At 45.6% G+C, this 21,833-nt stretch overlaps 1 protein-coding gene across 3 annotated transcripts in view; it reads left to right on the forward strand.

Moving 5' to 3' along the window:
* Window positions 1-21,833, forward strand: part of PGM2L1 (phosphoglucomutase 2 like 1) — a 105,810-nt gene that overhangs the window by 76,481 nt on the left and 7,496 nt on the right. For all 3 annotated transcript variants that reach the window (XR_012655070.1, XM_075061835.1, XM_075061834.1), the window contains 8 exons: window positions 1,030-1,113; window positions 3,378-3,571; window positions 4,161-4,350; window positions 4,527-4,624; window positions 5,415-5,595; window positions 9,122-9,215; window positions 17,445-17,574; window positions 20,415-20,604. Coding sequence is in view for 2 of the 3 variants with exons in the window: in XM_075061835.1 (XP_074917936.1) it covers window positions 1,030-1,113; window positions 3,378-3,571; window positions 4,161-4,350; window positions 4,527-4,624; window positions 5,415-5,595; window positions 9,122-9,215; window positions 17,445-17,574; window positions 20,415-20,604 (1,161 nt within the window). In the remaining variant the exon portion in view is untranslated. The remainder of the gene's footprint in view (window positions 1-1,029; window positions 1,114-3,377; window positions 3,572-4,160; window positions 4,351-4,526; window positions 4,625-5,414; window positions 5,596-9,121; window positions 9,216-17,444; window positions 17,575-20,414; window positions 20,605-21,833) is intronic.

Below are 21,833 nucleotides of genomic sequence, written 5' to 3' on the forward strand. Positions count from 1 at the left end.
CAGCCGGGTCCATTCTGGGGGTCAGTGAGCAAGACCCCCAGGTCCGCACTTCATTCTTCGTCCCCAGGCAGCTCCAGACTGAAAACCCCTCCAGCCCCTCCTCTCTGCTCAGCCCCTTTCCCTGGCCAGGAGATCACCTGATCTTTGTCTCCATCACCTTCAGCTGGCACCTTTGCAGGGGAGGGGCCCAGGCCATCAGTTGCTAGGAGACAGAGCATCAGGCATTTAGGTGCACTGGCTCTTTGCTCTCCCAGATACTTAAGAACTGCCTAGGGGACACTGAGGCACCAACACCGTATTCAGAGAAAACATTAAGAACATTCCCAGTTCGTCACAGCAGGCATCTAATTAGTGGAGCCATGCCTGTGTAGCTCCACTAATAAGGTGGGTGGCCCTTTATTCTCTCATGTGCAGCTGCCCAGGTGCACACTTTAGAGGAAACTATCTATGGACCACCTGAACACTGCGGATCACAGTTTGAGCACCTCTGAATCAATTCCTCCATATTGAAGAACAAAATTACTATTGATCCATGATGGATGGTTTCTCTGCCTTCTGTATTGTGATTTTTATTTCTATAACTTTTTTTAAAATCTCTTTTTAGCTGTATTTATTAGCTTACCAAATATTTTGGTGAAGTCCTTCATGGATAGGAATGGTTTTTGATTTCTTGATAGTTGCTCAAGTTTTTTCTGTCCTCCTCCAATATGTGCAATCTAAGTGGAGGCTTTTCTTCACCATAAGCCATTAAAAAATTTTGTGCCTGGGAGTACCTCCGGGAGATTATCTGTTTTGGAATTTTATTATGGGAATGTTCATTTAGCAGAGTAACTCTGATCATGCTTTCTCTCGCACAACCCATTGCTGATAACAGGGCAAAGTGTGCTCATTGTCTGACTGTTCAAATACCTTTGAAATCAGCTTGTGAAATTTTAAGAACCTGTATTACTTATCCCTTAACTGACTTTACACCTTTATGTATGTATGTCTGCTCAGAAGTAGTGAACTTGAATTACTTTCGTCTTTCAGCCCTATGCCGTTCGGCATCTCAAAGCTGCAGCTGGTGTGATGATCACAGCATCCCATAACCGTAAGGAGGACAATGGATACAAGGTAACTTGTGCTGCTTTTTTTCTTTCTCTCCAAATTTGTGACAGGTAAGTTGATTTACCAAGTATACACTGTATGTCCCCTTGATCAAGGGTTCTCACAACACATTTTTGATGGCATCGGAGTGTGGTCACCAACTCTAGTTGGTGGCCACGCTGACAATTTTTCCTAAAATTCTTATTTACTTCAGGAAAAACAAATAAATATGCACATGTCCAAATCATTGTAATCTATTTATGTAGAGTTTTTTCAGATTCAGTAGTAAAAATAATTTACAGTTGTCTCTCTTCTTTACGGACCTAAACAGAATAGAAACACAAATAAGGTGCTTTGCCTGTTCTTGTCTTTTTATTATTGTTTGTTTTTTGCTTTTTAGGTTGCACTTTTTTTTTCTTCTAAGACTTGCTAGCTGGTAAGTCTTCTGCTGTGAAAAGTGATCTTTGTACGTTTGTTAATATCACTCTTCACAGCAGACTTACTCAGCCCCGGCAAGTCCTGGGACAAATTGAGCCCGGGATTGGGAGGTGGGCAGGGAGGCAGTGGGGCCCAGGGATGATGGCAGGGTGGTTAGCCTGGGTCCAGAGCCTGGAACCAGAGCCTGCCAGTGCACGGAGGGTGCCTGAAGCCCATGGCCGAAGCCTGCCTTCTCTACCCCCCAGGAAAGTGGGGAATTCACCAGCTGCCTGCACCTCCAGTGTTTGTGTCTCTGGAGGGGGGCAGGGCCCAACCGCTGCTGGTGGCCCTGGGACCAGGGCCACTGCTTTGTGCCTGCCTCGCAGCCCAGGCTGCAAGAAAAGGCCCTGGTAGCTGCATTTGAGAAACACTTAGATGCTACAGCAACTGGCACTTTGTAAACATCTATCTAATCTATCAATCAAAATTATATGGCTTCTTCTGAAGTTTTTCTATCTATACCCATTAGAAGGAAAAATAGTTTCACAAAATTGTTTGCTCTGTTTTATTGGCTTCTGAATTATACTCCCAGTTTTCTAAAACAGAAGCAAGGAAGTTTCCATTTCAAGTCCACTATAGGTCTTGAATACAGATGAGGGGGAAGTTTGCAACTCTGTTCCTATGCCATTCATTACACGTAGACTAATCAAGGAGCTGAAGTAACGTCTGAAGGACAGTACCTTCCTTCCCCAAGCTGGTAGTCTGAAAAGGAGGTTAGAACTGAGCCCAACCTTTCTTAGAGAAATTTGTCTAGAATGTAGCCATAAAAATCAGTACCGTGAGGACTTACTTAAAAATACCTTGTATACTGGAATTACTTTGAGAGTCTGTTCTTTTTAAATGGTGGCTCCATTTGTCACTTCCATCTTTTGGTTAATTTGGAGCAATGTAATCAGCCACAATATTACATATTGCTTAAACAACACATGCTGTATTTCCTCTTTTTGTAATTCTTTATGGAAGCCTGCCCAACGTGTGAGGGTTTGAACTTGACTGTACATTTAAAAACATGCATTTAACCTTTGAAAAATTAATACACAAGATAGTGAGCAGGAGTTACATGGAGCAATTCAACTCTTATTTTGAAGTCAGCGTTGGGGTGTTGGCCTCGGTGCTGCTGTTCATGTGAAGTCCTTGATTTGCTTTTTTTCCAAAAGAAGTAGACCTGCATTGTATCTATCTCATCACACAGGCTCCTTGTCCTTGGATTTCCCAGTTGCTTTGTGTTTTATGCTCCCACTGCATTCACATGTGTGGTACAAAGAACTGCTACGTGTGTCAGTAATTTTTGAGGATTTGACTTGCTTAGATGGCTGTGTGACCCTTCAACTGGACGCAGTTATGGAACAAAGCATCACATCTTGCATGTTGCTTGTCTGTCTTGATCTCATTCATTTCTAATCTAAAAATGGGGCGGGGAGTTGGAGAGGTTGCTTTTTTTAAAGGAAGTAGGATTTTATAAGTGGTGGTTGGTTTTCTTCATGTAGGACTTTTGAGGTTAATATTTTAAAACATAGGTACCTGACTTTAGGCATTCATAGTCTGATTGTAGTGGGGGGGGCTGGGTGCTCAACAACTCTGAAATCAGGTCACCTAATTATGAATTTACATATCTAAAGTTAGATACTTAAAACTTTGGCCTGAGTGATGCCAAAAACGGTTCTGGAGAGCTAAACCAGTCTGATACTGTGCTTTGCTACAAGTTTCTTGCTTACTATAGGACCTTATGTAACCATAAGATCATGTGGCTTTATAAAGGGTCAGTCTCATCCATGTAACATGCAGTTCTAAGTGTCAAATTTTTTTTATGCCAGGTTTATTGGGAAAATGGAGCTCAGATCACATCTCCCCATGACAAAGAGATCCTGAAATGTATAGAAGAATGTGTTGAACCATGGAATGGTTCCTGGAATGAGAATCTAGTAGACACCAGTCCTCTTACACGAGATCCTCTGGAGGAAATTTCTAAAATCTATATGGAAGACCTGAAAAAGATCTGCTATCACAGGTGCTGTAATGAGGAGAATATAACATAACTCCCACACTCTAATGTAGGGTTCACTTCACAAACTTGTCAAAATGTAATGGTTTCTGACCAGCATGACAAATGTAGGTCAAACTTTAAAAAGAAGGGTTGGAAAAGTACTATATACAATCAGCTTGGAGTGGGGGTAAAGGATGGACTAAATTAGGGGATTTTATACATCTTTTCTGTGATACGTTTTTATGCCCTGTATGTAGGTGATTTAGTCCTTGCCTTCTGCTTTTGCCATGCGCAGCAGGCTGATCACTCTTTCTGATAAAGAGCATGAGTCTGATGCAGCGGGAAGTAAAGGTCTCATTTTTAGGAACTTCCAAGCAGCAGAGGTAGAGTAAAGATCCAAGTTTCCAGAGTGAGGAAGAATTGAGCCAGCAATCTTTATTGAATGCTTACAGCTGAAACTTTCCTTTTTCACATTTTCTTTGAAGACACATTAGACATCTGCAGAAAGGCAGCTTTATTGTAAACTTGTCATATTGTCTTGGCATTTCACCGTGTTGCAGCATTTTGAGAAAAAACCTATAATGTTAATTGAAGACTGCTTTTTCTTTTTCAGGGAACTGAACACAAAGACCAACTTGAAGTTCATCCATACATCTTTCCATGGCGTTGGACATGACTATGTCCAGTTGGCTTTTAAAGCATTTGGCTTTAAGCCTCCCATTCCAGTACCTGAACAAAAGGATCCAGATCCAGATTTTTCTACCGTTAAATGTCCAAATCCTGAAGAAGGAGAATCTGTGCTGGTATTTATTTCTTTAGTTCCGTCACTTTGTTTTTCAGTTGGGTTTCCACTTGTTTTGAACTGTTAATGTAATAAAGTCAGAGACCTGGGTGTGTGGAATTTCAGCAGAGTTAATACACTTGAGGACTACAAATGAATTTGACTATCTGTGTATAATGGCTCAATCATCTTTTTCAGGAGTTGTCTCTGAGGCTTGCAGAGAAAGAAAGCGCTAGGGTGGTGGTGGCCACTGATCCTGATGCAGACAGACTGGCAGTGGCAGAACTACAAGAGAAGTAAGAAATGAGACCTTTCTTTTTAACCTTGCCTTTGAGAGAAGAGAGGGAAGGGGAACTAACTGCTCTATCCTCTGATGTTAATTGTCACATAGATTTGCCACGTTATTCCACCATCCCTAACAACCTGACATTTGATCATATTGAGATTTTTTTTTTAGTCTTCACCTTTTTTCTTACATTTGTATCTGTGATGCATTTTATGCAAGATTAATTAAATCCTTTCACTAGAGATCTGTCATGAAAAGTGATTGTAAGCATTGCACCTTTGATGGCCATATACTTTTACTACCTTTTGACTCCTGCATGCCATGCTGAATCAATAAAGTTATGGGAGAGTGAGATGGATGCTATTCAATATGCTTGAATTCTCAACAGAATTGTTAACTTTGTTGCAACAGCTGGGCCAAATCCTGGACGCCCCTTCGCTTGTGAAACCCCATGGAAGACAAAGGGATTGCACAGGTGTAATTAAGGGTGGAGTGTGAATTGCAGATACATTATTATTGGTGATAGGTTCTTTCTGGTTCATTTATCTTGCTTGAAGGGCTGGTAACAGAGACAACACTTTTTTACTTGTAAATAGCAAATTTGGTCTGGAAACACTGAGACAAGGTAACAGAGCCCTGTTAGTGTGCTGTTCATGGAGCTGCTTTTCAGGGTAGAATGACCTATTCAATTGTTCACTGTTCCACTGGTTGCAGAATGTGTTGTACAGTCTTTGAATCTTAATGCATGCTCCTGAGAAACTTGAAGGAACTGTTTGATGTTGTTTCTATCCTGTTTGCAGTGGTCGTTGGAAAGTGTTCACCGGCAACGAGCTGGCAGCTTTGTTTGGATGGTGGATGTTCAGGAGCTGGAAGGCGAACAGTTCCAAAGAAGCTGATGTGAAGAACGTTTACATGTTAGCAACCACAGTCTCCTCCAAAATTCTGAAGGCGATTGCACGTAAAGAAGGATTTCACTTTGAAGTAAGAGTGGCTTGTGTGTCTTGTTATCCCCAGGTGTTATATTCAGGAAGAATATAATAGCCATTGCTATCATAACTGATTGCCACAGGTTTTTGTGTCGCCTCATTACCCCCACCTCCAGAAAAGTCCAGACACAAATTACTGTTCGCTACTGTTGGCTGAGGATTTTTACTCAATGTTTCTTTTGGCACTGCCAGTTTACCCATTAGATCTCATTTATCTACCTTGCAGATTAGCATATGCTGTGCCTGCTAATCCATGTTGCAGAATATGCAGACTGTAATGTCTGTCTGTGAAGAGCTGGGAGGTGGTCTTTTGAGGCAGTGTGGTGCCCCCTAGCCTTAAAGAATTGCAAGATTAATTTTCAGGTCCGGTGTCCTAAAATGGGTCCAAACTCTAGCTTTGCCTTGAGGAGGGGAATCCCTTTTGGTTGTGTCAGGTGAAGGAGAGAAGCTGTGGCATTTCCAGAGTGTATACTGCAAAAACTGTTGCTTCCTTAGATCTATGAAATGAAACCTACTTGACTTGAATAGTACTTGTATTTTAATTTGGCACGTGAGATTTTTGAACTAGGTTTTAGTTAATTGTCATAACTTGATCAGAAATCTTCTACACTGTAAATACCTTTTATTTTGTGGTCACTTCCTCAAGGACTAAATAAAAAAATGTGGAGGCGCTGTGAAGGCAATAACTTTTCTTGTGGATCCTACACCAACAATGGATCTTGCTCATATTCCTAGCGCTCTGTAAATATCAGCAGGTGATACAAGCACATAAAAACCATGTTTGACATAATATACTAAATAAGATTCAGGTCTTGTTTAATATACTTATCAGGTGAGACCATATGAAAACCCTGGAAGGTTTTTTCTATCAATTTTTCCAAACAATGAAGAGCAAAAAAAATCCTAAAAAATATATAAAATGATTCTACTATTGTGCTATTAATCAATTTTAAGTGGTGTTGCCCTCTAGTGAAAATTCTGGAGTCTGTTACTAAATACTGTATTTTGAGCTGGAAAATATTGATTCTAGGAAATGTATATGACCAGTCTTTATAATTTCTTTCAAGAGTTTAAAAATACTAATCTGGTTTGAAATTTTTATCCTTAAATATCAGTCATGATACAGAATTTTCACTTTTTGTAGGTAGAGAGTAATATTTCTTTCACCCAGGACTGCTACTATATCATTACTACTGGTCCTCCTGTTAATCTTTATACTTCTGTCAGATCTCTTAAAAAGGAGACTTTAGCTTTCTACTGTGCATGTTTGCCAGCTCCTGTCCCACCAGGCTCCTAATAAGAGCTAAATCTTTTTTTGGGGGGCTGTTACAAATATTTATTTTTGTGTTTGTTTACATATGCAGTAGTGAATGCTGTTCTGAAACACTGTGCCTTAGATTCGTAGTCTAAACTGAGTGTGTTGGCCTCTTTATTTGCTGGGGCTAAACAGATTTTGCTGGGTTTAAACATGATTAATTGACATAACAGCTTGAATTGGGGTCTCTTATTGATCTTAGTCTAAGCTTTAGAAAGGAGCATAAACATTGGCAAATAAAGTGTACAAGTATAATAAGGCAGGCCAAGAGAGAATTTGAAGAGCAACTAGCTAAGGACAAAAACGAACAACAAAAACTTTAAGTACAGGAAGAATCTTGCCAGTCGGTGGGGCCATTGGTTGATGGAGGTGCTAAAGGAGCACTCAATGAAAACAAGGCTGTTGCGGAGAAGCTAAACGAATTATTTGCATCTGCAGTTAAGGCCAAAGGTATGAGGGAGATTCCCACACCTCAGCCATTCTTTTTAGGTGATAAATCTGAGGAACTGTTCCAGATTCAGGTGTCCGTAGAGTGGGTTTTGGAACAAATTGATAAATTAAACAGTCACCAGGACCAGATGGCTTACCCAAGAGTTCTGAAGGAACTCAGATATGAAATTGCAGAACTACTAACTGGTATGTAACCTGTTGCTTAAATCAGCCTCTGTACCAGATGATGGAAGGATAGGTAATGTAACACTGAATTTAAAAAAAAAGCTCCAGAGGTGATCCTGACAATTACAAGCCAATAAGCCTAAGTTCCGTACCAGGCAAATTGGTTTAAACTGTAGTAAAGAACAGAATTATTGTATTCACTTATGTGTCAGATATGTTAGTCAGCGTGGCTTTTGGAAAGGGAAATCATGCCTCACCAATCTATTAGAATTCTTTGAAGGGGTCAACAAACATGGACAAGGGTGATTCAGTGGATATAGTGTATTTGGACTTTCAGAAAATGTTTGACAGGGTCCTTCACCAAGACTCTTAAGCAAAGTAGGCAACCCTGGCATAAAAGGGAAAGTCTTCTCGTGGATCAGTAACTAGTTAAAAGATGGGAAGGGGTAGATGGGAATAAACGGTTGTTTCACAATGGAGAGAGGTAAACAGCAGGGTCCCTCAATGATCTATACTGGGACCAGTGCCAGTCAATATACTGTATATACGCGTTCATAAGCCGAATATTTTTAGTAAAAAAGGGAAGCACCAGAGACGGGGTCAGCTTATGAACAGGTATAGAGAGGGAGAGGTGGGACACAGCCCCTCCCCCTAACAGAGGGAGCAAGGAGATACAGCAGAGCCAGAATGGAAGAGGCGGGGCCAGAGTCTCTCCGCTTCTGGTTACACTGCTCTCCCGCCCAGCCTCCGAAGCAGCTGCAGCTCTGGGGCTGGCAGGCTGCAGCTGTGCTGCTTGGTCCCGCCCCCCAGAGCAGGCTGTGGCCACACCACCCGGATGCCAGAGCATGCTGCAGTGACGCCGCCCAGCCCAGCCCACTGGAACATACTGCGGCTGTGCCACCCAGCCTGCTGGAGCAGCTCCAGTCAGGTCAGAGACATCCTCCCCTGGCCCTCCCCAGGAAGTGTTAGCTGTATACAACACAAGAACCCAGGGGTCACCCAATGGAAATTAATTGGCTGCAGGCTTAAAACAAACATAAGGAAGTACTTCTTCACACAACGCACAGTCAACCTATGGAACTTGTTGCCAAGAGATTTTGTGGAGGCCAAAAGTATAACGGGGTTCAAACAAAAATTAATCAAGTTCCTGGTGGATAGGTCCATTAATGGCTATTAGCCAAGGTGGTAAGGGATGCAACCCCATGCTCTGGTTGTCCCTAAACTTCTGATAGCCAGAAGCTGGGACTGGTCAACAGGATGGATCACTTGATAAATTGCCCTGTTCTGTTCATTCCCTCTGAAGCCTCTGGCACTGGGCTAGATGGACCATTGGTCTGACCCAGTATGGCCATTCTTATGTTTATTTGATTGACCAGCATTCTTCGGTCCTGTTGCTCATGAGGTCCTTTTGCATCATTTTACCTTTTCCGGTTTTCTGACATTCCAGGCCTTACATTTAAGACTTCATACAAGAAATCAAATGGAGGTGAAAGGTGTTATTTTTATGAGAAAGCAGCAAATGTTCTTCTTGTTCCATGATACTGTTGTATTGAAACAAGTAGCTTTTACAGGTGACCTTTTCATTTTTCAGGAAACACTGCCTGGTTTTAAATGGATTGGAAGCAGAGTAAAAGATCTCCTAGACAATGGGAAAGAAGTTCTTTTTGCATTTGAAGAGTCTATTGGTATGTACAATAATATATTCTAAAATATCTTAATGTGGAATGCTAGTAAATAATATATTGTATGCTAATGTACCTTGGTTGTGACAAGGAATCTCGTAGGATCTGTTTCTCTTTAGTTTTCCTCTTTGCATTTGTTGAACTGCGTGTTGTTGTCAACATTAGTTAACAGAATGGCAGTCTCTGTCATATCAAATGATGTGTGAATGATACTGGTTAAGTCACAGTGGAGGACTATGGCACTGTTTAAACTTCTAACAAGACAATCGGAAGATCGGTAGCATCCATACAGAATCCTGATGATCAGACTGAGCTAATGTCCAGTCTTCAGTTCACTTGATAACATTCTCTGTAATGGATGTTGAATTTTTCCTTTTTCCTTTTTGCTTACCAAACCACTTAATAACTCTATATTTGATCACCTTACTGAAAAGTAAATTAATCTACTTGCCAGATATGTTCAGATACTATCACTTAACACAGTCCTTTGAGAGGACTTTAGAAATTTGTAGTGTCTGACAGTTGATGTATCCTCCCAGAACTAACTGTACCCAGCAGTACATAACTAACTGCCAGCTCAACTAAAGCTCCATACCGGTGCATCCTTGTGTTAAGTTCCCGTCTCCACTGCAGGGTCCACTTTACTTTGTACATCATGAACATACATGGATCATTAATATGATTCCTATTCTAGTATCCTGTCTCCAACAGTGGCCAGTACCAAATGCTTCAGAGCAAGGTGCAAGAAATCCAGTAGAGTACAGTTATGAAGTAGCCTGCTCATGGTAATCGAGTGGGAGGTGGCTTTATTTTTTTCTACACAATAATTGTTTAGTGTTTGATTAATGCCTGGTATTTTCAAATAAGATGAAGGGAGTATTCCTTCCAAAAATTGCTTCTGTCTTACCTAAGGTTCTTCTTCGAGTGCTTGCTCATATCCATTCCAAGTAGGCTGGTGTGCGCACGCCGCGTGCACGTTCGTCGGAAGAATTTTCCCTTAGCAACACCCGGCGGGTCGGCAGGCGCCCCCTGGCGTGGCACCCTTGTGGCACCGCATATATACCCCTGCCGACCCTTCCGCTCCTCAGTTCCTTCTTACCGCCCGTGTCGGTCGTTGGAACGTGGAGTGTGGCTTAGCTGACCTCCACATCCCTAGCGTTTCACCCGTTCTACCTAGTTCCTAGTTAGTTAGTGTTGTTTAGTAGTTGTTAATAGTTAATAGTTGTTAAGTATAGTTGTTAAACATAGTTGTATATAGTTAGTGGGCTGAGGTATACTCCTCCTCGCCCGCTCCGGGACCCGGGCTCATGCCTGGCTCTCCCGGCTTCAAGCAGTGCTCGGCCTGTCGTCGGCCGATGCCAACGGGAGACCCCACGATCGTTGCCTCAAGTGCCTGGGGGAATCCCATCTGACGGAGAAGTGCCGAATCTGCAAGTCCTTCAAATCGAGGACAAAAAAGGAGCGGGACTCCGTTTGAAGCAGCTCCTTATGGAGGCCGCCCTGACCCCTGCAGTTCCGGCACCGACCGCACCGCAGTCCGCACCGAAAAGACCTTCTTCTTCGGCACCGGAGACGAGCGGTACCGCCACAGCACCGCGGCACCACAAGTCTCCATCTCAGAAGCCAGCCCGGCGGCGCTCACTTTCACCTGGGACGAAGAAGGCGAAGGCTCCTGCGGTCGCGACTCCAGCACCGCAGTCCGAGCCTGGAAAAGCCGTGCCGGCAGGCGCCGCCATCTGCCCCGGCACCGGTGCTTCCCGCACCGTCGACTCCGGCCAGACAAGAGCCGTCGAGTCCGGTGCTTGATAGCTCCCCGGCACGTGCCGTGGTCGAGCTCACGATCCCGACCACGCCGGAAACCTTCACAACGGCGAGGGACCTGATAGCGCTCACTGAGCCTTCCCTGCCTCAGCCCCCGGCACCGCCGGTGCGGGCACTTCCATCTCTGGGAAAGCCAGCTATGCTCCAACCTCCATCTCTGGAGCACAGGACAGGCACCGGTCCCGGTCGAGATCTCGGCACCGATCCCGCTCACGCCGTCGTTCGCCATCTCGACGCCGCTCGCAGTCCCGGCACCGATCCTACTCTCGGCGCCGGTCGTACTCGCGGCACCGGTCCAGGTCCCGATCTATAGACCGACGCTCGGCGCGTCGCTCTGGCTCTCGGCACCGCTCCCGACGGAGTCCATCGTACCGTCGGCGCACCCGATCCCTGGTCGACCTCCCGGCACCGCGCTGGTCGTAGGTCCCGGTCCCGATCTCGGCACCGGTTCGACTCCTGGCACCGTTCCCCGCACCGACTGTCACTCGGCACCAGTCATACAGCCTATCTGCCCCGCCTTGGCCGTCGAGACACCCTTCAGGCTCCTCGCGGCCAGACAGCGTGCTTTATGGGGATGTGGTCCAAGATCCGGAACAGCCCCAGCAGTGGTCCTTCTGGACGCCTTGGGCGTACCATCAAGCCCAAGGCGATCCTCTCCCGACGTCGAGATCTACTGTTACGAGTCGGGTGCCAGAAGCCACCATCAGCGCCCCTCCTCCGGGAACCGATATTGCCGAGTCACAGGACCCAGAGGCCGCCCCAGAATCGAGCCATCCTCTGGAACAACAACCTGCAGAGGAGCCCCGGTCCCCGGTCTCTCCTCCTCCTCCTCACCGGATGAGGCAGTGGCGGGCACTTCGACCTCTGGCCCGCCCCCTATTGACCTTCGCGCTCACCAGGATCTGCTCCGCAGAGTGGCGTTGAGCATCAACCTACAGGCAGAGGAGGTGCCAGAGGTTGAGGATCCTGTAGTGGACATCCTCTCGTCCGATACACCGACGAGGGTCGCCTTGCCCTTCATACGCACTATTCAGGCCAAAGCGGACTCTATTTGGCAGTCTCCGGCATCGATCCCTCCGACGGCCAGAGGCGTGGAGAGAAAGTACATGGTACCTCTCTAAGGGTACGACTACCTGTACACCCATCCTCCTCCATGCTCTCTGGTCGTCCAATCCGTGAACGAGAGGGAGCGTCATGGCCAGCCAGCCCCCGCCCCAAAATCGCGGGAGGCTAAACGTATGGACCTGCTGGGCCGTAAGGTTACTCCAGGGGGTCTACAGTTACGTGTGGCAAACCAGCAAGCACTACTAGGCAGGGTACGGTTTTAATACCTGGCAGACCATGGACAAGTTTACTGAACTGATCCCGGTAGACTCCCGCCCTGAGTTCAAAAGTCTCTTAGAAGAGGGAAAAAGATCTCAAGGACAGCCTTACAGGCTGCGCTCGACGCCGCGGACTCAGCGGCTAGAACCATCGCGTCGGGAGTTACCATGAGACGGATTTCCTGGTTGCAAGTCTCCGGCTTACCTCCGGAGCTGCAGCATACGATACAAGACCTCCCGTTTGAAGGGCAGGGCCTCTTCTCGGAGAAGACGGACCCAAGGCTGCAAAGCCTTAAAGATAACCGCATAATAATGCGCTCCCTGGGCATGCACACACCGCAGACCCAGCGGAGATCCTTTCGGCAGCAACCTCAGCGCCCTTATCCCCCACCACGCCCCGCCAAGACAAAGCTCATGCTCCAAAACGTCTGTTAGTCTATAAGGTGCCACAGGATTCTCTGCTGCTTTTACAGATCCAGACTAACACAGCTACCCCTCTGATGTATGAATAAGTCTGATAGTGAAGACAAGAAAGTGCACTAAAAAAAAAAAAAGACAAAAAAAACCAAACCTACCGATCCATAACATGATCTTGTTATAAATGTGCCTGTTATAAATGACTGGAGAAAGACACAAAATCAGATTCCAGGGTCATTCAGGGACTACACACAAATAAAGTAAGACCACTGCCTATCATACTGACCAGTATTGTCTCACTGTTTCCTTGTGCTCCCCCAGAGGTCTGTCTGAATCCATCTGTTCTAACTTGTCTTACACTTAAACTGTAAACTCTTTGGGGCAGAAACTGTCTTTTTGTTCTGTTTCTACATCACATAGCACACTAGGGTCCTGGTCCATAATTAGGATTCCTAGGCACTGCAAAATACAAATGATAATACAAGAAAAGGTAGCCAGTTCCAAGCCGGTATAAGATAGTATAGTTCCATTGAAGTCTACTGAGTTACACCAGCTTACAGTCTGGCCCAAGTTTGTGGCATGACTGAATTAAGCTGAAAAGAGGAGAATTTTCCATCGCAAACCACTGTAGAAATGTACATGGATATCACATGACTGAGTCAATAGTAATCAGATTTACCATGAGCAGCACTGGGAAGCAAGACAAGTCATTTGAATGGATGAATATCTGATTGTGGCTGCACCATATGGAATCCACACTATAAATGAGAAAACAGTTTCCTTGTTAGCATATGTCCATTAATTTAGACATGAAAGCAATGAGATGTGGATATAGAAAAATTGCCTGAATGCAGAGGGCACAACTTCCTTCAATTTGACCAGTAAATTAATTTAGGATAAAACATACTATCATAAGCATAAGTCCCAATTTGGACCTTAGTGTCCAAAATGTGGGTGCCTGCATGAACCCTCCAAGCTTAATTACCAGCTTGGATCTGATAGCGCTGCCACCAGCCAGATTCCAGTGTCTGGTACACTCTGGTCTCCCCAAAACCTTCCCTGGTGGACCCCAAGACTCAGATGCCCTGAGTCTACAACAAAGGTAAATAACCCCCTACCCTTGTCTCCTCTTTATTTCCTCCCCAGGCTTAAAGAGAGAGATCGATGGGGCGAAATCCGCCCTGGTGTGTGCGGACCGTCCACCCCAGACAGCCGTCCATTCGTTAAAAACAGACGCATCTTCTCTGGTGGGGGAGCTCACTGGGGTCTCGTCGAACACAGGCCTCGGGTCCCGTGGATAACGGGAGCTGTCGCTGCCATATAACAGGAGTGAGTAGCACGTCTCGCCTGCATCTCTCAGCGTTCTTTCCTCACTGCGAGGCGTTCTGTTTAGTGCTCAGTGGACTACAACCTGCGATGCAACAATAAAAAAGCAGGGGGGGACCCGCTCTCTCCCTTTTGCAGGAGGCATGAACACTGTGGGAAGTTTGTATAACCCACGCATGGATCTTGCAGCCTCTTTTCTCCAGGAGTCCAGAAGTGTTGGCAGACGGTCAGCAGGTCCTTTCTAGCCCACGAGTGGTCCTTCGTCCGGACATAGTCATTCTCCTCTTCCGCGGTGGGATTCCCCAAATCGACCTCTTCGGCCCGCACCAACCGAAGTGCCCATGTTCTGCTCTTCCGCGTCTCGTCGCGGCTTCTATCTCGGACGCATTCCTCTACCCCTGGTCGAACCAGCTCTATATGCTTCCCACCATCCATTGGGCACAGGTCTTGGAAGTTACGCAGGGACAAGGCCCGCTAATTCTCATCGCCCCAGCGTGGCCTCGCCAGCACTGTACTCCACCGCGTTGGACCTGTCCATAGCCAGTCCGGTTCCCCTGCCGGTCCATCAGGACTTGATATCACAAGACACGGCAGCTTCTCCATCCGACCTCCGTCCCTCTACCTGACGGCGTGGCTCCTGCTGGATGAGCTCTGCGGAGCTACGCTGTTCACCCCAGTGCAGCAGTGCTCCTGGAAGTAGGAACCTGCAACCAGGGTACCTACCTGGCAAAATGGAAGAGGTTTTCCTGCTGGTGTCAGTCAAAGGAATGTCACCGGCTCAGGCTCCCATCCAGTGATCTTGGAATATCTATGGCACTTAACAACAAGGCCTCGCGCTCTCATCCTCCGATTCACCTAGCTGCATTCTTCATTCATCCAGGAGAGGCTCTTCCTCCGCCTTCTCTCACCCTATGGTCTCGAGGTTCTCAAGGGCTGGAGCGCTGTATCCCAGGTCGCTGTCCCGCCCTCCTGGGACTTCAATCTGGTTCTCTCGAAACTAATGGCCCCTCCTTTCGAACCTTGCAACCTGCTCTCTCCTGTACCTATCGTGGAAGGTGCGTCCTTGTGGCCATTACATCGCCAGGAGAATTCGGAGCTTCGCGCTCTGGTAGCGGACCCGCATACACGATATTCCATAAAGACAAGGTACAACTCCGTCCGCATCCGGCCTTCCTGCCCAAGGTGGTCTCCCATTCCACTGAACCAAGACATTTTCCTTCAGTGTTTTATCTAAACCTCATGCATCTCGCAGAGAGCAGAGCTTGCATTCACTCCATGTCGTAGGGCGCTGGCGTTCTACATTGACCGCACCCGACCCTTCCGAAGACCTCCCAACTATTCGTTGCCGTTGCAGACAGGATGAAAGGTCACCGTCTCATCGCAAACAATCTCACCTGGTGACAGGCCTGCATTAAACATGCTATGCTTGGCTACACTTCTCTCCAGGACGAGTAACTGCACATCTCACGAGGGCACAAGCTCTTGATTGCTTCCTAGCCCGTGTGCCTATACAAGACATATGTCGTGCAGCACTGTGGTCGTCAGTGCACACCTTTTTGCCCATTACGCCTTGGTACAGCAATCCCGGGACGAGTGCGGCCTTGGCTTGGCTGTTCTGCATTGAACAGTCTCAACTCTGACCCCACGCCTAGGTAAGGCTGGGATTCACCTACTTGGAATGGATATGAGCAAGCACTCGAAGAACGCCAGGGGGCGTCTGCCGACCCGCCGGGTGTTGCTAGGGGAAAATTCTTCCAACGAACATGCACGCGGCGCGCGCGCACACCAGCCTACTTGGAATGGATATGAGCAACACATCTCGAAGAACAACAATTACAAAGGTGAGTAACCGTCTTTTCCAGTGAATAGCATACTGCAGAGTAACAGATGTTTGTAAAGCACTCTTTAAAACGTAAGAATTGCCATACTGGGTCAGACCAAAGGTCCATCTAGCCAGGGGCGGCTCCAGGCACCAACACGCCAAGCACGTGCCTGGGGCGGCAAGCCATGGGGGGCACTTTGCCAGTCTCCATGAGGGCGGCAGGCAGGTTGCCTTCAGTGGCATGCCTGCGGAGGAGCCGCAGGACTAGCGGACTCGGCGGACCTCCCGCAGGCATGCTGCTGAATCCGCGGGACTGGGGACCCCCCGCAGGCAAGGCACCAAAGGCAGCTTGCCTGTAGTGCTTGGGGCAGCAAAATACCTAGAGCCGCCCCTGCATCTAGCCCAGTACTCCGTCTTCTGACGAATGCCCCAGAGGGAATGAACAGAACAGGTAATCATCAAGTGATCCATCCCCTGTCACCCATTCCCAGCTTCTGGCAAACAAAGGTTGGGACACTGTCCCTTTCAATCCTGGCTAATAGCCATTGATGGACCTAATCTTCATGGAAATACTAGAGAGACAAAGTGGGTGAGATAATATCTTTTATTGGACAAACTTCTGTTGGTGAAAGAGAGAAGCTACATGGAGTCGGACCTGAAGAAAAGTCTGTGTAACTCGAATGCTTCTCTTTCATCTTTTCTCTTTAATATCTTGAGGCCAACATAGCTACAGCATCTGTACAACACTGTTAGTTTTCTGTTAGGTAACTTATAATACCTTTATAGTTGGCAATTCTTCTATAGTACCTTTCATCTGAGGCTCTCTGAGCACTTCACAAACAAAGCCTGTTGACAACCCTTAGAGGTAGATAAGGACTATATAGGGTGCACTTCAGCTGTGGAAATTCATTCACCTCTTAGATGGAACATGGCAATTGATTAGCAGCACATAGTAACGTGTCAGTTTAGCACAGGAAGTAGATCCAATTAAGTGAAAGTGGAGGAAGCAGATGGCAACTATCCAAATTGGATTGAACATCCCTGATTTTACATAAAATGTACAGGGAACTTTAACAACTGGAAAGAGTCAAGATCTTGATTTTTAGATGTCCTCCAAAAGATTACACATCTGGCAGCACTGTGTGGCATGGATTCATGATTGACTTGTGGGACTAGTTCTGCTTACAAAATCACTGGCAACACTCCCTGCAGCACTTGCTCAAACTAACCCTGCTTAGTGTGCGAGATCTGAGGGGGATTGTAGCATAGCATGGTAAGGCTATAGGCATCTGTCTACCTGAAACCAATAGGTCGTTCCATACATCTTCCCACCCCATAACTCTTAGGCTGGCTAGCATACTGGGTAGATGGGTGTAGCATATGCATAGATTGAGTGGCAGCAGTTGGACACGTGTTTTAGTCTTGTGTGCAAAAAGGGCATCTGAAGTTTAACACTTCACTTGAATAAAACAAATGGAAATCTATGGAGAGAACTGCTCTGAACACTAGTCTTGTGATTGTCAGGTTTCATGTGTGGCACATCAGTGTTGGATAAGGATGGCGTGAGTGCAGCTGTGGTTATAGCTGAAATGGCATCTTATCTGGAAACCAAGAACCTAACATTGGCACAGCAACTAACTGAAATATATGAAATGTAAGTTCTGTTTTTTTAACATGCTCTACTTTCCTTTATGATTTTTTTCTGAGTTTTGCGTACTTAAACATAATTTCCTAATCACTATCAAAATCAGAACAGTATCTGTCACTTGCTAATAGGACACATTTTCTTCTGTACAAAATAAGTCAAAATAAAACATTTAATACCATATAAATGTAAACTGGATTAATGTATATTAAATGTGTGCGTATTGTTCAGAGAAATACGATGGGGTCAACTGTGTTTGATACAGATAACATGGTGATTAGGAAGGGGAAGAGGGGAAGATATTAAAAACTTGGCTGCTAGAATAAATATCAGAAACAGTTTTTGTATTTTTTTAGTTAATTGTCATCTTAGTCAATCTACTATTAAATGAGTTAAATTATACACTTCTACCTACTAATTTTTGCTTGTTTAAACATCTTGCAAGAGAAGTTCTGACCTCTAGTTGAGGTTCTTTTTATATTGTGTTTAAGGAGGGAGGGCAAATGAAGTACAGAAGTCCAAGCAGAATCAAGAGGTGTGGAGGAACTAAATACAATGGCATATTTAGAGTATATTCATGATTTCCAGAAAATCACAAGGTTTTTAAAATTAACAATGAGCTCTGCATCTGAAAATAAGTGTGTTGGGGACACGTGCTATTTATTTATTTTTTTTTAAAGTTTACTACTTGTAATTAGATCTGATTAGTCTTTACAGAGTGAGTTCCTTTAACCTTACTGAAGGACGGTGTTAGTGAAAAGTGTTAGACATAAAATGCCTTGACTTGCTGGAATCAGTTTAAAAACCTCTCTGGCTCACTTCAACACTTCCTGTCCTTGAGGTAGATACAGAATTTCATATAGGTCACGTTAGAGGGTAGTCCTTAAGAATAGAGGAAGCCTAGTCAGCTCTGAATTGGCGTCTTAAAAGATTGTGTAAGAACAGAGGTTTGCCCTGGGTCTGTCCTGGAAAAAAAAAAATTTCTTCTCCCACTGTTAGGTTATGTGTTAGTTATCCTCCCTTCTGTATTTTAGTGGCACTCTGCATATCTCCTTGTAAACTGCTTGGAGTGTGAACTAACTTGACTTATGCCTCTTTATTCCATGCGGACCACAGGACCTTCATTGCTGCCTTCCATCTTTGACAGTCTCTTGCTGCAGGCATAGCTTCTGCTCATGTCACTTTAATAGCTTTTGGTTCTCCTTCACTGTGATTTTTTCTAAGTTTGTCCTTGTTTTACCTCATTGTCTTTTTGCCCTTGGGATTCCAGTCTAGCATCTGTCTTGCTATGTTGTTTGTTTCTTTCCTCCTTGTGTATCCTCTCCATCTCCATTTTGTTCCATAATTTCCAATCCTGTCAGGGTTTAAAGATGCCATATACGTATAAAAAAATGCTCTGGAGGGTACTAAGAAAATACCTCTTTATTTGAAATGTGTGCTAGTTAGATTGAAACAGCTTGATTTGGATTAGTTAGGCTGTACCCTATGGCGAGCTAAGGTTTATCACATACAGTAACCACTTAAAGGAATAATTGAAAACCTTGGATTTGCAGTTAAATCTCAGGGAAACTGATGGATTTTTGTTTCAAGATCTGAAATTCTGGGTTTGTATCAATATTTAGTTCACTACAAGTTTTCACACGTATCTGACTTTTGCCGTGTACCCAATACTGCTTGAGACTCTTATCTTAAGTGCTATATAAACACATTGGTCCCTAGAGAGCTTAGCTTCTAAAAAGGAAGTGGTAGTCACCTGATTAATTTGAAAATCAAGTTGCTGTCTTTGCTATGGCCTGTGGATTAGCTTTTGTTTTTTAAATATCTCCCATCACAGTGCTGCTTCTGGCCACTGTTCAGACTGCTGCTGAACTGAGTTCACTCTGTCACATGTGGATTGTGGCAGGACTAATTCAGTGCAGAGCAGGTTTGGAGAATACTGGCAAGGGTCAACATGGAGGTAGGAAATTTACAGTGCCTTTCCTAAGGCACAGTGGGGAAAAATGGAGGAGAATGTAGTAAAGGTGAGGAAGAAGTGATGTGGCAAGAATTAGGCTTCTGTGGGTCCAGAAAGGAGCAGTTAGAGGAGTGTGTGGAGGCTTAGGGTCCCAAGGAATAAAGAAGGCTTATGGATCCAGACCAGAAATAGCAACATGGAGGTAGGTGTTGGATCAGGTCTCTGCTCTAGGCACAATTTTTCAGGCTCCAAACAGGGATCCTATATTTTTAGTGGCATGAATTTCAAGTTCTTCTCTCAACTGGATTCAGTCCATTTCTGTGACTATGAAGGATTATTGTCCTTCATTACCGACCCTCACTTTAGGATGAATTGGTGAAGTTCCGTGGCTTTGGGCCTGCAAACAGGCTGAGACCATCGTGCATCATTTTACATTGTCTAGGCCAGTAGTCTCCAAACTTTTTTGATCACATACGCCTATCAGTAAAAAATTTTTGAGCACGCACCCCCTGCCACGCCGCCTCTACCATTTTTGCCGAAGTGCAAAAAAGGCCACTCGGACTCCCACCTGAACTGCCGAAGTGCAGCGAAAAAAAAAAAAATCGCTCCTCCTGCCGCACACCCCCAGGGATCCTCTTGCATGCACTCCACTTTGGAGACCACTGGTCTAGGCTATCTTTTAGAATCCGGAGGCCTTGAAATATTCTAAAGTAAGCTTGGCTTTCAAAAAATACAGTGAAATCTGCTTGAAAGATCCAGTGGCTGCATAATACTGTGTGCATCCTCATGAATATGGAGAATCATGGTCACTGTTCTGAATAGCTGATCACTGTGTAGACTTAAAGTGTGCAGAAGACTATGACTCTTGTAATTAAAATAATAATTTTCCTTGTAGGTATGGATATCACATTTCAAAGACCTCCTATTTCTTGTGCTATGAACCTCCTACTATCAAAAGGGTATTTGAAAAGCTTCGAAATTTTGATTCCCCAAAATCTTATCCAAAGTCTTGTGGCGCTTATGGTATATTACACGTACGGGATGTTACTACTGGCTATGATAGCAGCCAGCTTAATAAGAAATCGGTGAGTTACACGATACTTTGAGGAAAAAATTAGTCTAGTGACTAACGTTTTAACCCTTTGACAAGGTGTTTTCCGAGCCTGTGCATGAATACATTAAGTTGATTTTATGATACAGAATGATGCCAAACATCCAGTATTTGGAATATAAACGTAGGGTTTGTCTATGCTTAAACCACAGTGACACGGCTGTAGCACTTCAGTGTAGACCAGGGGTGGGCAAACCTTTTTGGCTCAAGGGCCACCTTGGGGTTGCAAAACTGTATGGAGGGCTGGGTAGGGAAGGTTGTGCCTCCCCAAACAGCCTGATCCCCTCCCGCTTCCAGCCCCCTCCCATTTCCACTTCCAGCCCTCTGACTGCCCCCCTCAGAACTTCCGACCCCGTCGTTCCCCATCCCCTGACGCCCCCCCCCCCACAGAACCTCTGTCCCAACCGACTGCCCCCCACCCTCACAGAACCTCTGTCCCAGCCAACTGCCCCCTGCTCCCTGTGCCCTGACAGCCCCAACCCCATCCACACCCCTGCCTCCTGACAGGGCCCCCATGCCTATCCAAGCCCCCCCGCCCCATTCCCCATCCTCTGACTTCCCCCCACCCCCACAGAACCTTTGCCCCAACCAACCACTCCCTGTCCCCTGACTTCCCCCTGGGACCCCACGCTCCTTATACAACCCTCCGTCCTTGGCCCTGGCCCACTTACCATGCCATGCAGAGTTGCATGTGTGGCAGCCGCGCTGCCCAGAGCTAGACTGCTGCTGCTCTGCTCGGCAGGAGCGCACAGCTCCGCCGCCTAGAGCACCACCCGTGTGGCAACGTGACTGCAGGGGAGAGCAGGGGAAGGGCTGGAGGCTAGCCTCCATGACCGGGAGCTTAGGGGCCAGGCAGGATGGTCCCGCGAGCTGTAGTTTGCCCACCTCTGTTGTAGACCTACCTGTATTGACAGGTGGGATTCTCCCTTTAGTGGAAGTAATCCACCTCCCCGCGAGGCGGTAGCTACATCCATGGAAGAATTCTTATATATTGTATGTTTTCTTGAAAATACAGTGATACAGACAATTTAAATCTATCACGTTAATTTAAAGTCTGTCCAATGCCCTTTCTACATAAGTGCTGATTTCATTATAATGTAACTGAACAATGTTTCCTGAGATATGAACAAGCGTCCATCCTGTGAAGTTTTTTAGCTGTGTTCCCTATCAAACTTTTAAAAGCAAATAGCTGTAAATGAAACA

Source organism: Chelonoidis abingdonii, chromosome 1 (genome assembly GCF_003597395.2).
Source record: "Chelonoidis abingdonii isolate Lonesome George chromosome 1, CheloAbing_2.0, whole genome shotgun sequence".
NCBI classification, from domain to species: Eukaryota; Metazoa; Chordata; order Testudines; family Testudinidae; genus Chelonoidis; species Chelonoidis abingdonii.